This window comes from Thamnophis sirtalis, unplaced genomic scaffold (assembly GCF_051295495.1).
Source record: "Thamnophis sirtalis isolate CommonGarterSnake01/CBP01778 unplaced genomic scaffold, rThaSir2_p1.2 scaffold_8, whole genome shotgun sequence".
In the NCBI taxonomy this organism is placed as follows: Eukaryota; Metazoa; Chordata; class Lepidosauria; order Squamata; family Natricidae; genus Thamnophis; species Thamnophis sirtalis.
Genome location: NW_028261388.1, coordinates 54,310,279 through 54,322,574, shown reverse-complemented (window position 1 = coordinate 54,322,574; position 12,296 = coordinate 54,310,279). Strand labels below are relative to the sequence as shown.

At 36.8% G+C, this 12,296-nt stretch overlaps 1 protein-coding gene across 2 annotated transcripts in view; it reads left to right on the top strand.

Annotated features, from left to right (window-relative positions):
• TMPRSS2 (transmembrane serine protease 2) overlaps window positions 1-12,296 on the top strand; it is a 33,735-nt gene that overhangs the window by 14,437 nt on the left and 7,002 nt on the right. For both annotated transcript variants that reach the window (XM_087721686.1, XM_087721685.1), the window contains exons 2-10: window positions 2,412-2,468; window positions 2,775-2,973; window positions 3,848-3,931; window positions 4,407-4,526; window positions 7,159-7,288; window positions 8,483-8,593; window positions 9,091-9,134; window positions 10,468-10,642; window positions 11,929-12,104. In XM_087721686.1, coding sequence (XP_087577812.1) covers window positions 2,454-2,468; window positions 2,775-2,973; window positions 3,848-3,931; window positions 4,407-4,526; window positions 7,159-7,288; window positions 8,483-8,593; window positions 9,091-9,134; window positions 10,468-10,642; window positions 11,929-12,104 — 1,054 coding nt within the window. In that variant the 5' untranslated portion in view covers window positions 2,412-2,453. The remainder of the gene's footprint in view (window positions 1-2,411; window positions 2,469-2,774; window positions 2,974-3,847; window positions 3,932-4,406; window positions 4,527-7,158; window positions 7,289-8,482; window positions 8,594-9,090; window positions 9,135-10,467; window positions 10,643-11,928; window positions 12,105-12,296) is intronic.

Below are 12,296 nucleotides of genomic sequence, written 5' to 3'. Positions count from 1 at the left end.
AGGTGGCTAATGTAACTACAATTTTAAAGAAAAGACTCATGGGGAAGCCAGTCAGCTTAATATCTGTTCTGGTGAAGATGGTGGAAACTGCTGTTAAAGATAAAATTACTAAACATTTAGAGATATAGGCCTTGTTCACGTTTACCCAACTTGGCTTAACTAAATTCTGTCTAACTAATGTATTAGTTTTTTGGGGTGTTAATTAAACATATAGATAAAGGCAAGCTAGTAGACCTGTCTACTTAGATTCTGAAAAGGAAGAAAAAACTTTTGATAAAGTCCCTCATAAACTTAAGGGCCTTGAAATAAAAGGGTAGATTCCATTTATCAATAAAGCCTAGTATGTTTTCTATATGTGACTACCTGATAACTTGATTCACTGGTCTCTTACCTAGAAGACAAGACCTCCCACTACATCCTTTCCTGTCTGTCCTATAAGGTTTATAACCAGAAAGAACCATGCCCACTGATTTTCTCAAATCCATCAGGTTTCTGTTATGCCCACCATTGATCCTATCATCTAAGATCAGGCATTCCAGTTCTCTCATTTCGGCCCATAGGTTCCTAGCATTCAGCACTAGTACACAGCATCTTCTCTTGTTTCTTTGAGTAACTGCCATATTTGCTTGTTTTATTTGGCTTTGTTGAATAGTCATTACAACTGATTACATTATCCTTTCCTGTTATTGTTAGTTATTGTTGTCATTTCAAAATATTGTAGTTTACAATTATTGTTTCCAGCAATTATTGTTTCCAAACCTGATGCTCCTCAGAGCCCCTATCTTACTCCAGGCTTTGTCTGAAAAGAAAAATGGACCCCAAATATCCAAGATATTGAACCTTTAAATTTAGTCATTCCAGGATGGAGCAGTGGTTAGGGTGCAGTACTGCAGGCCACTTCAGCTGACTGTTATCTGCAGTTCAGCGGTTCAAATCTCACCGGCTCAAGGTTGACTCAGCCTTCCATCCTTCCGAGGTAGGTGAAATGAGGACCCAGACTTTGGGGGAGATATGCTGACTCTGTAAACTGCTTAGAGAGGGCTGAAAGCCCTATGAAGCGGTATATAAGTCTAACTGCTATTGCTATTGCTATTGCTAATAAGGAACACTCATGCAGAAATCTCTGTGGCTGCGATTTGAGCTCATAGTTGCTATTGTTACCAACTGCATCTGCTTCTTGCGTTGCTACATTTTTATTTTTATGGCCTCTTGTTAATATGCAGTGGTTGATGTATTTTTTTAGACTTTATGTAACAAACAGAAAAAAGGAAAGCATAAAACGAGTACAAAAAAAATAATACAACCACCAGCAATGGATAGCATTTATATTTTATCACCAGATTTTATAACAGAAGCAAAGTTTTGCCAAATGTTGCTTAGATAAGATACTGATGCTTCAGCCGCTTAATGAAATTGAATTACATCTGTGAGTAAGAGCTGATTGGACATAAAAAGGGGCCTCCTTTAATTTTAGTGCTTATCCCACAAGATAAAATAAGAATATTCACTGCCATCACTGATCATTGCAATTATTCCCAATTTAATATAGCCATTTCTGTATTTAGATTAAACACAAAGGCTAATAACAAAATATGTATCTTTTGTCTGCTTTTCTGATCAATTTTGCCACTGCCAGATACTCCAGAATTAATTACATAGTTGCAAGTGTGTGCAGTATTTAATTACACAGTTGTTCCTTGGCAAATTCTCAGAACTCTCCTCCCATGGGATCTCCCCCAGGGACACACAGTTGTGTTCTTTCCCTTAATGCCAGTTAATATTTTCCTTTCTCCATTCGTTAAGCTGCTCTTTGCTTTAAACCAGGGGTAGTCAACCTTTTTATACCTACCGCCCACTTTTGTATCTCTGTTAGTAGTAAAATTTTCTAACCGCCCACCGGTTCCACAGTAATGGTGATTTATAAAGTAGGGAAGTCAATTAAATTTGAAAAAGGAATGTGCTTCAGTATCGGACAAAACCCGTACCGCCCACCATGAAAGCTGGAACGCCCACTAGTGGGCGGTAGGGACCAGGTTGACTACCACTGCTTTAAACTATCTTTATGTAACTGCTGCATTGCTATTTTATTGCAATTCAAATGTTTAATGTTCGGTTAGGAGACAGTCTAACAGCTCTGTTACTGAGTGGTATGCATACATTATCAGCAAAATAGTAAATGTTCCATTTTTATGTTTGTTAAGAGACAAATCTCTGCATGAAATCTAATCCAGGGTTTGTGGCAGGCATTGAGCTTTTATAGAAATAGTATTTTTCCCAATAGCCACATATTTGGTTACCTTTGTATGTGTGCTGGAATCTGATGAATAGTCTTACTAAAATAAGGGCTCGGTAATTTAAATTTTCATTTTTAAATAAAAACAAAAATAGAAAACCTTTTCCTGTTTTCATAGGTTTATAACAAACTTGCCATAATCCAGTTGCCGAAAATCAAGATGGCATCTAACTTGGTAAGTGAGTGGTCTCAAAAGTATGCTATTGCAGTGGTTGGTAAAGGTGTACCTGTTTATGGGGAAAGATTTCTCAAGTATTAGTTAGTTACCTTGGGAGGAATGCTGGGTTAGTCTGTAGTAGCCAAAATTCAGAAGGAATCTGACCTTTACAGGTCAACACTTTTTATTTAAAGGAATAAACTTTTGCAAGCAACAGCTTTTAGGACTTCTGGTTTTTAGTTTAGAGGTTTTATGTAGAACTGCTGGGTTATAGGAGCTTACAACTGCTTATTTTCTGTTTGTCTTTCTGTTGTGATTATTTAGAGGCCAGCTCCATATTATGAAAACTATGCATACCAAACAGAAAATGTTCCTCCAAGATTTACCAGAGATTATAATATGTATCCTCATTACACGCCTACGTATTATCCTTCATCAGTGCCTCATTATGTTCCAAGAGTTTCTACTCAACAGTCAATCCCAGTACCAGTTTTACAGACAAAATCTGCAAAATGTACACCAAGTAAGCTTTGCTTCCCTTTTATTTTTTTAAAAATGTTTTGATGCAAATTAGGCCCAATTTGGGTATGTTTTAAGAGTACTTTGGTTGAGTCGTATGTTTCAGATATATTTTATATGATTAGGATCCTACTATTGCAACAGTACAAAGTAAGTAATTGATGAGTTTGCCGACCCTGATCTTCAAGTTGCCTTGGCTAATAAGATTTTTTTTTCTTATTAAAAGAAATAAATTTATGTCATTTATTTTATTTTATTGCTAATAAGGAAAAGAAATGCTTATGGGGTAGATTTTCCAGTTTAGATTCCAAAAAGACCTTGGGTGTGAGTTCTACGCAGGTTGACTGTAGAGAATTTGTTTGCAGTTGTGGCAGGGCATGTAGCAAAGTAATCTGAACAAACAAAGAGCAGCGCCAGTGCGTCATGTTAAAGTTATTTCTCCAGAGGTTCAGTGAGAGCTAACCAAGGACAAAAATAACTGTTTGTTAACAGCATTGTAAATGTATGTATGTGTCTATGTATTTAATTAATTAATTAATTAATTAATTAATTAATCTGATGTCTGTCCCACCATCCAAAGTGACACTGGATGGCTTACAAAGTCTCCCAGAAAGACTGGTAAATGGACACCATTGTTTGTTGGAAACCAGGCTCAGGTTCACTAGAAAACAGCTAAAAGAGTGCTATGGTTAATGTAACAAGTAGCAATATGGAGGCACAGTTTAGGGAATCCTTCTGAAACTATTTCAAAACATGTTCATATTTAGTTAATAATGGAATTTAAAGCCATTATTAGACGTTTAGTAAACTGATGGTATGTTTAGAAACAAACTTCCTTTAAAATTTCATGGGCACATTTTTTTCCTCTTTAACTACAGGAACCAAAAGGGCACTGTATTTCCTATCAATTAGTGTACTAATAATAGGAGCTGGAGTTTCTGCTTTTCTCATCTGGTATTTTGGTAAGAATGCATAAAAGCTTTGATTATACAACATTTTGACATGGCTGTACCTATCACTGTGTGTCCTTTTAGAATTATGATCTGCTTAAATTGTATGGCGGTGGTGTTGAGTCTTTTATGCCATTACATTATCCTATCTTGCTTTATAGATTTTGAAGTTAGAAACAGTTTGATTCTAATGGCACTATAATAACATTTTTGGTGAAATTATTTAGCATAATTATGTAAATTATTCTATTTCTGAGAATAACAATGACTTACCTCCATTAAATTTTTTTTAAAAAAATTCAGATGACAAAACTTCCTAATCTTTTTTCACTGTGTTAAGATCTCATCTAAAATCCAATGGAACTGATACTAGAATGTGCTTAAGGTACTATTTTTATGATAGTCCTTAAAATAGAATACACATTTTAAACAATGGCTTTGCTGATTTATTTTTGTGATCTCATCATGTTTCTACATTTCTTTATAGTGACAGATAGTTGTTTTGGCTCCAAGATACAATGTGGTTCACTCAGAGTGTGTGTATTGCCATCTCAATGGTGTAATGGAATAAAAGATTGCCCTAATGGTGAAGATGAAACTCGTTGTGGTAAGAATGAATAATGACGTTTTCTGACTTCGAAACTTTGCCTATAAATCTCCCCCCTTAAAACCACCCACAACCTAATTATATCTAGCAAGTTAATTCTGCAGTGAACCTAATCTCATGGATAGCAGCTACTGAGTTTTTCAAGAAACTTTGCAATAGTACAGTTTATCTCATCCTGATTTCTCGCTCTATTCAGAATCTGCAGGATTAGCTGTGGAAGGCCTACAAACATAGGAAAATATAGTCTCGCTATATTTTCAGCCAGTAATAACCTGATTCCAGCTTCCAGCTGTAGCACCTTTGCATGTTAATTGTATGGATATCTTAGAGTCTGTAAAGATTACAGGCAGTCCTCAATTTATAACAGTTCAAAGTTACAATAGCACTGAAAAAAGTGATTTATGACCGTTTTTCTTACTTACGAGCTTTATAGCATCCCCAAAATAATGTGATCAAAATTCCTATGCATGGCAACTGGTTCATACATATGACCATTGTTGTGTCCCAAGGTCATGTGATTGTCTTTTGCAACCTTTTGACAAGCAAAATCAATGGGGAAGCTAGATACATCTAACAACCGATTTACTAACTTATCAGCTGCAGTGATTCAGTTAACAACTGTTGCAAGAAAGATCATAAAATGGGGCAAAACTCACTTAACAAATGTCATAGTTAACAACATGATTTTGGGCTCAATTGTGGTCATATGTTGAGGACTATCTGTATTATGTTTGTTTCAGAGAAGTGCAAGGACTTAATTTTTGGAGCATCTAATAAACTCAAAGTAAAATCTTCGTATGAATTAGTTTCAGTCTTATGTCTAATGAGACTAATTTAACATTCTTTAAAACAAGTGACCACTAATAATCCATTATCAGATATTCCAATTCTTTAGTTCATATATCAGGAATATACGGTAAATGATTTTATCTGTAAAAGTATTCTTGTAATCTTTTAGACATATACACTGTAGGTTTAGTTTCAGCACTATTTCTCTCAAAAGAAAAAGCATCTCAGGTTATCTTTTGAAACATTTGGTCTATATTAATTCATTAAGAGATGCTTCTGTTGAGCATTAGGAAATCACTGCTGAGAATTAGGCAATCAAAATTCTGCCTGAAATCAAAAAAATCCCCATAAAATAATCATTACAAATTTAAAGTACCATAACTACTTCAGATTTAATCCATACTTTTCAATAAAAAAAATTGCCACATATTTTTAATGTTCAATTCTTTCATAGAGGTAAATATTCATGAACCTCAACATCTGCAACAGCAGGATCCAAACATGTTTAGCAAAAGTGCTTTTTACTATATATTGAACTATCTTATTGCCAAGGACTTCAGCTGTAACCCATTAAAAAATGTAGCACTAAGGAAGAAGCAAGCTAGCCAATCTGAAAATTTAACTGAATTCTTCAGTCATAATATTTCTAATTCAAAATGGAGATTATAGTCCATATTACTGGTATAAGAATTTGATCATTAGGTAAAAGATGGGTGGCAGGAGGCCCATAGCTTTTACGTTTTCAGGAATGGATGCAATCACATGATCTGTGTTTTAGAACAGCAGTCCCCAACCTTTCTGGCTTTACAGATTGGTGGTGGGGAGAGGAGATGGTCCTGTGCAAATGGTGGGCAAGTGCACATGCTCTGCTTGCACAAATGAAGCTTCACGTGTGCCCATTTGCCTGCTGCACACATAAGTGGAACTGCATGCAGGCCACGTCTGTGGCCTGGTTCCGAACAGGCTGTGGCCCGGGAGTTGGGTACCCCTGTTCTAGAATGCTAGCTTTAATCTAATATACCTTGCACTAAGAAATACATTTATCTTATTTTCCATTTTGAGTCGATATGAATATACTGTGTGGCTGCAAAAATGATTCACAAGAAATAGAATAATACTTAGGCATGATTAAACATTGATGTAATCTGGTGTTTTTAAAATGGTAAATATAAGCACTTGATTAACTATTTATATATTATGTTTGAATGAGAACTATATGTATATTTGTAAAAATATAATTCATTATTATTAGGTGCCCATAACTACTGTCAGCCATAAGCAATCCCTACCTTCTGCATGCTCAAATGACAACAGATGTCCTGCCCTGAGGTTTTCCAAATAAGCCTCTGGCAGCATTTTTCTCTTTTTTATGGAGGAACAAGGGTGTTTCAGCAATTTCCTTGTTCCTCTTTCATAAGCTTAGTATGATTGGCAGATGGTAGTGGTGCAAAAAAAAAAAAGACAGGTCTATGTTCATCGAAACAAAATTATAGATGCATATAACTCTTTGAATATGTAGAAACTATAAATTATTTTGTCCCAAAGGTGCTTTTTCCAAAAGGCAACTGGACTTTCTTGTTTTTTTCTTTGAAAACATTGCACTTTTCATCCAAGAAGCTTCTTCAGTTCTTCCTTGATGAGAAGCAAAACATTTTCAAAGGAAAAACCAAGAAAGTCCAGTTGCCTTTTGGAAAAAGCACCTTAGGGGCACTATGACCTGGATGATGACAATCTCCATAGACATGTCAATTATTTATATATTGGCATGGTTCTAAAACTTCCAAAAACATTAGCATCATGGTTATTCATTTTTAACATCATTCCTTCATTTTTATTATTGTAGTTAGACTTTATGGACCAGAATTTCTCTTGGAAGTCTATTCATCCGAAAACAAAGATTGGTACTCTATATGCTATGATGATTGGAATAATAAACATGGAAAGACGGCATGTGAAGACTTGGGATATGACTCGTAAGAAACATACTGAATTTTCTTCACTCTTTTGCAATAATATAAAGGGAATAAATTACTATTGAGAAATATATTAAGAAAATTTAAATTCCTTAGCTGAGTACCACTAAATGTTTAGCAGATGCATCTGTTCCCCACTGCCCCGTTTAAATTATTGTGTTGGTTAGACTCATTGCCTTATTGCTTTCACCTCAAAAAGTCAGGATCCTATTACCTTCATCCTATCCTTTAAGCCATGATAAGTGGCAGACATCCAAGAAGAATCTGGAATAAGAGTTGTACCACTTGCCTCTATATTTGATACTGCTAAGGAGCAAAGAAAATTTTTATCATGGCACAGCTCTGACATTAAAAAATGCTGACTATTTTTAAAGTACATTATTTTGGGAAAGGATTTCCTTACTATATTTATGAGTACTTTAATGTAAATGAACCGAGCTTACAAATTTATTTCCAGATATTACAGAGGAAAAAGTAGTTTTGTTTAGCCACTGTGCAAAAAAATGAAGTTCTACACTCAAACATTGATATGCTGGCTGAAAGACTAAAAGTTTAGTTACGCTCAAAATACATAAAATCTTTAAAGGGACTTTAAAGATTTAAAGAGAGGGAGTGGTCATGTGTGGGTATTCTCAAAGCCTGATTGGTCCAAAGACTGAGAGCAAACTTCTTACTCCTGCCTTCTGTTCTTGCCCAGTTTCCTCTCAGTCTTTTGGTCCAAGCACTGGTTTGAGTGGATTTAGGTAAGGAATTGTTCCTTTGGTTCGTTTAAATTTGATGTTTTGGCTAATTGGGGATTTTAAATTCTTTTTAAATTCATTCTAAAAATTGGCTAATTGAAGAATTTTACTACTGGGGCCCCAGAGACAGTATTCTGCCTCGCGCGGTTGGGGAGAGCCCTGTGGGGCGATCACCCTCCCCTCCGCAGGCCGGGAGCTGTCTGTCCTATCCCTGGGTCAGCAGGGGTGTCACGCTCAGTATACAGATTCAAGGGCGTCCATTTTCAGAAGCAAACAGCCGAGGAAGTCTAAATTGGGCTCGGAACACTTCTAATGGCGCACGGGCGTCTGGCGGGGCCGCCACTTTAATTCCAGGCGGCTCTCATGCGGCGCCTCTTTCAAGCCCTACAATTTTGGTGAAATTAGAAGTTTGTTGAGATTTGACATATTTAACTGATTTTTATATTTTTGGCAGGAAAACCTATTTCAGCAGCACGGCAATTCCAGCTATCACTGGTTCTACAAACATTTTGAGGGTCAATACTAGTGCTGGAGACATAGACCTGTATAAGAAATTGTACAGCAGGTGTGCGTGTTTATTGTTTTTATACATATAAATTTATGTATGTTATAGAGAGAGGGGGTGTGAGGGAAAGTAAAATTTTTAGAATTCCAAAATGGGAGTGGAACTAAAAACCTGTGATGAAATTAATCCTGATATTCCCCTTTATGTTTACACCTGTGCTATTGGAATCCACATATATATTTGAATTCGTGGCATAGGGCTTGAATGAATACAAATCCATAGGTGGACTGATTAGGAAGATTTTCATACAATTGGTACCCTGCCAGGAAAGAATCTTCTGATAAGTTAGGAGAAATCAATACATTTATCTACCTTTATTAACTATATTCATACACTATTTGACATTGTTCCAAATCTTGTGTTATTATTACTGTATGTATGTGTAGATTACATCATATGGTTCCCATCCACTGAGGACAAATATGAAAAGCCTACGTAAATATATATACTCAATAAGTTCATATATTCAAATTTCATTTGATTTCTTTGTGCTACAGCAAGTTGTGTCCATCAAAGCAAGTGGTATCCCTGCGATGCATAGGTAAGTATTATAATTCTATTTAAGTATTTAAATAATTGTTTTTTTTACTTGGATAGATGTTGTTTTTGTTGTGATTAACTTTAGAAAAATGTAGTTATAAATTATACAGATTTGGGTTGAGGTTTAGACAAAATGTACTCATCACTAGGAGATTCTGAGACTTCATTTTTATGGCTGCCATATGAAGCCGTGGTTCCCCAAATAAAAATAAACTACCATGTTTTGCCGAAAATAAGACCTGGTCTTATATTTTTGGGCTCCAAAATAAGCACTAGGGCTTATTTTCAGAGAAACATGATATCAGGGTGATTAGCATGGCTGCCCCCCTCCCAGCGTGAGCACAACAAATGGTGAGTGTGTGGGGACCAATGGCATCCTGCTTCAGCCCGCCGCCCCTTGTTCAGAGCACTCGGTTACATAGCCCGTGCAGAGTAGGTGAGTTGTATACCTGCCCAAGCAGAGGGCGGAGGCAGAGGTAGGGGAAGGCGCTGCATGAGCTGCAGGAAAGCTGAGATTCATGAAGATGAAGCTCCTACAGCCACCCGCCCACTCCATCCCACCATCTTTCAGCTTTCCCACAGCTCATCCTGTGCATCTGGATTGTGTGCCTCTCCCCATCTCTCCCTCTGCTTGTACAAGTAATCAACTTACCTGCACTGTATGGGCTGTGGCTGCTGCCAGGTAAGTTGGCCTCTGTGCCCTCACCATCTCCAGTGCGGGCCAGGCCCACCCACCCCTAGCTGATGATGACATTAATTGGGGCTTATTTTGGGGGTAGGCTTATATTAGGAGCATGCTAAAAATTAGTCTAGGGCCTATTTTCTGCTTAGGAGTTATTTTCAGGGAAACATGGTACTGTTCTTCCACACTTCTGAAATGAAAATACCTGCCTGAACTAAAATAAAAGGCATCCATATATATAATCAAACTAAAGGTGCTGTAACTGTATTTTTAAAATGTTACAATTGATAGCAATAGCAATAGCAGTAGACTTATATACCGCTTCATAGGCCTTTCAGGCCTCTCTAAGCGGTTTACAGAGAGTCAGCATATTGCCCCCAACAATCTGGGTCCTCATTTTACCCACCTCGGAAGGATGGAAGGCTGAGTCAACCCTGAGCCGGTGAGATTTGAACCGCTGACCTGCTGATCTAGCAGTAGCCTGCAGTGCTGCATTTAACCACTGCGCCACCTTGGCTCTTATTTCATGTATTCTTCCACCAAAATATAGAATAGGAATATTGACATTTTTGTTGATACAAAATAAGACATAGGGAAATCAGGAATTAGTACCTAGAAGAAGATCATTTTTTTCTTAATTATGTTTTACAAGAGTGTGGCCTTTCATATAAACGTACGAGTCCCAGAAACAGAATTGTGGGTGGAAATGCTGCATTATCTGGAGAATGGCCGTGGCAAGTCAGCCTTCATATCCAGAAAACTCATCTCTGTGGAGGATCTATTATCACCCCTGAATGGATAGTAACAGCAGCTCATTGTGTAGAAGGGTAAGTTCTAAACAATTTCTCCCAGAACTTTTAAAAAAATTATTTCAACACTATTCTGCAAAAAGAGAGTATAATTTGTGATTTTATACTTTAGCTGCAACTTAAATTATAGATACTGTATTTTTCTGAAAATAAGACCCAAACAAAAAATAAGCCCTAGCATATTTTTAGAGTACGCCTAATATAAGCTCTACCCCCAAAATAAACCCCAGTTAAGAGCCCATCCATGCCGTCTGGTTACCTGTTGCAGCGGAGCAGGCACCACAAAATGAGGCGAGGCAGGTGGTAATGGAACTTTCCCACGTGTACCACACACCTCAGGATCCCCAGCCAGGCCACCCACAACGCACCACCTGCTTCAGCTCGAGCAACCAGATGGTGGGACAGAGTGGGTGCAGCCTCCTGCTCGACGGGGCTGCTGCTGCCTATGCCACTGCTACAAGGTGAAGCAGATGGCGGGGTGTGAGTGGCCTGGCTGCAGGGGTCCTGATAAGATATTCCCCCCAAATAAGTACTAATGGGTCTTTTGGACCAAAGATAAATATAAGACCCAGTTTTATTTTCAGGGAAACATGGGTAGTCCTCAACTTACGATTTATCATTTAACAATCAATAAGGAGAATATTTGTAATTCAGGGATGAAATGAGGGGTCTTTAGTGCTCTCCAAGCTTGGTTGTATCCTTGCAGATGTTTCACTACCCAAACTAGGTAGCATCATCACTTCATATCTATATAGGACAGGGAGAGAAGTACTGCATCATTGACATACATTAGAATTGGGAAGTGGCCGTCATTTAGGTTGAATGCATGGTGTTGACTCTTTAGAAAGTTTTAATTGGAGTATATATTAAAGAGTGGTAGGATTAAACATATATCTTTGTTTCATAGCCTTTAATGTCTGGATGAAAATGTGTTTTTTTAAAATTTTGAATGAAGGACATGTACCTGTGTTGCCTTATTGGAAATATGGATAGCATGTAAATTTAATAAATAATTTACTTGCCCAAATCTACTGAAATAAAAATTTGTAATGCTTCTTAGAAAATATCCATAAAATCATATCCCCTTTTGATTAAATATTGCCTCAACTGTCTCCTTTCTCCTCTTCATGGGTTATCCATATTCTCCAAAGGCTTAAATTTTTTAGGAAGTTCATTGTGGTTACCTATATCTCAAATTCTAACTTGGATATATTATAGGTTCTTAATCACTTGACATTTGTTACTGATAGGGCAGTAATAGGTTGTGTTTAGAACATAACTCCTGACCTGCATTCTGGTTTTAGGAAACATTCCGATCCATCCTACTGGAAGGTTTATGCAGGGATTCTGAAACAGCTAGAAATGATTCCTTCAAGGGGATTTAGAGTAGCCAGAATAATATCTCATCCCAACTATGATTCAACTTCCAAAAATAACGATGTTGCTCTTATGAAGCTACAATCTCCTCTAAGTTTTAATGGTACGTACTTATTTCCTTGATGAAAAGTTATAAATCTCACTATTAGAAACTCAATTATGCTGTGGAAATCAACATAGCATGAAACTCTTATTACATTAAATAAAACAAGTCAAAGTAATTTGCTGTACTTTGTAAAGTAAAATGTGATTTATTTTTGTTTTGTTTTTTTGTCCATAGTTAATGTTCATAAAA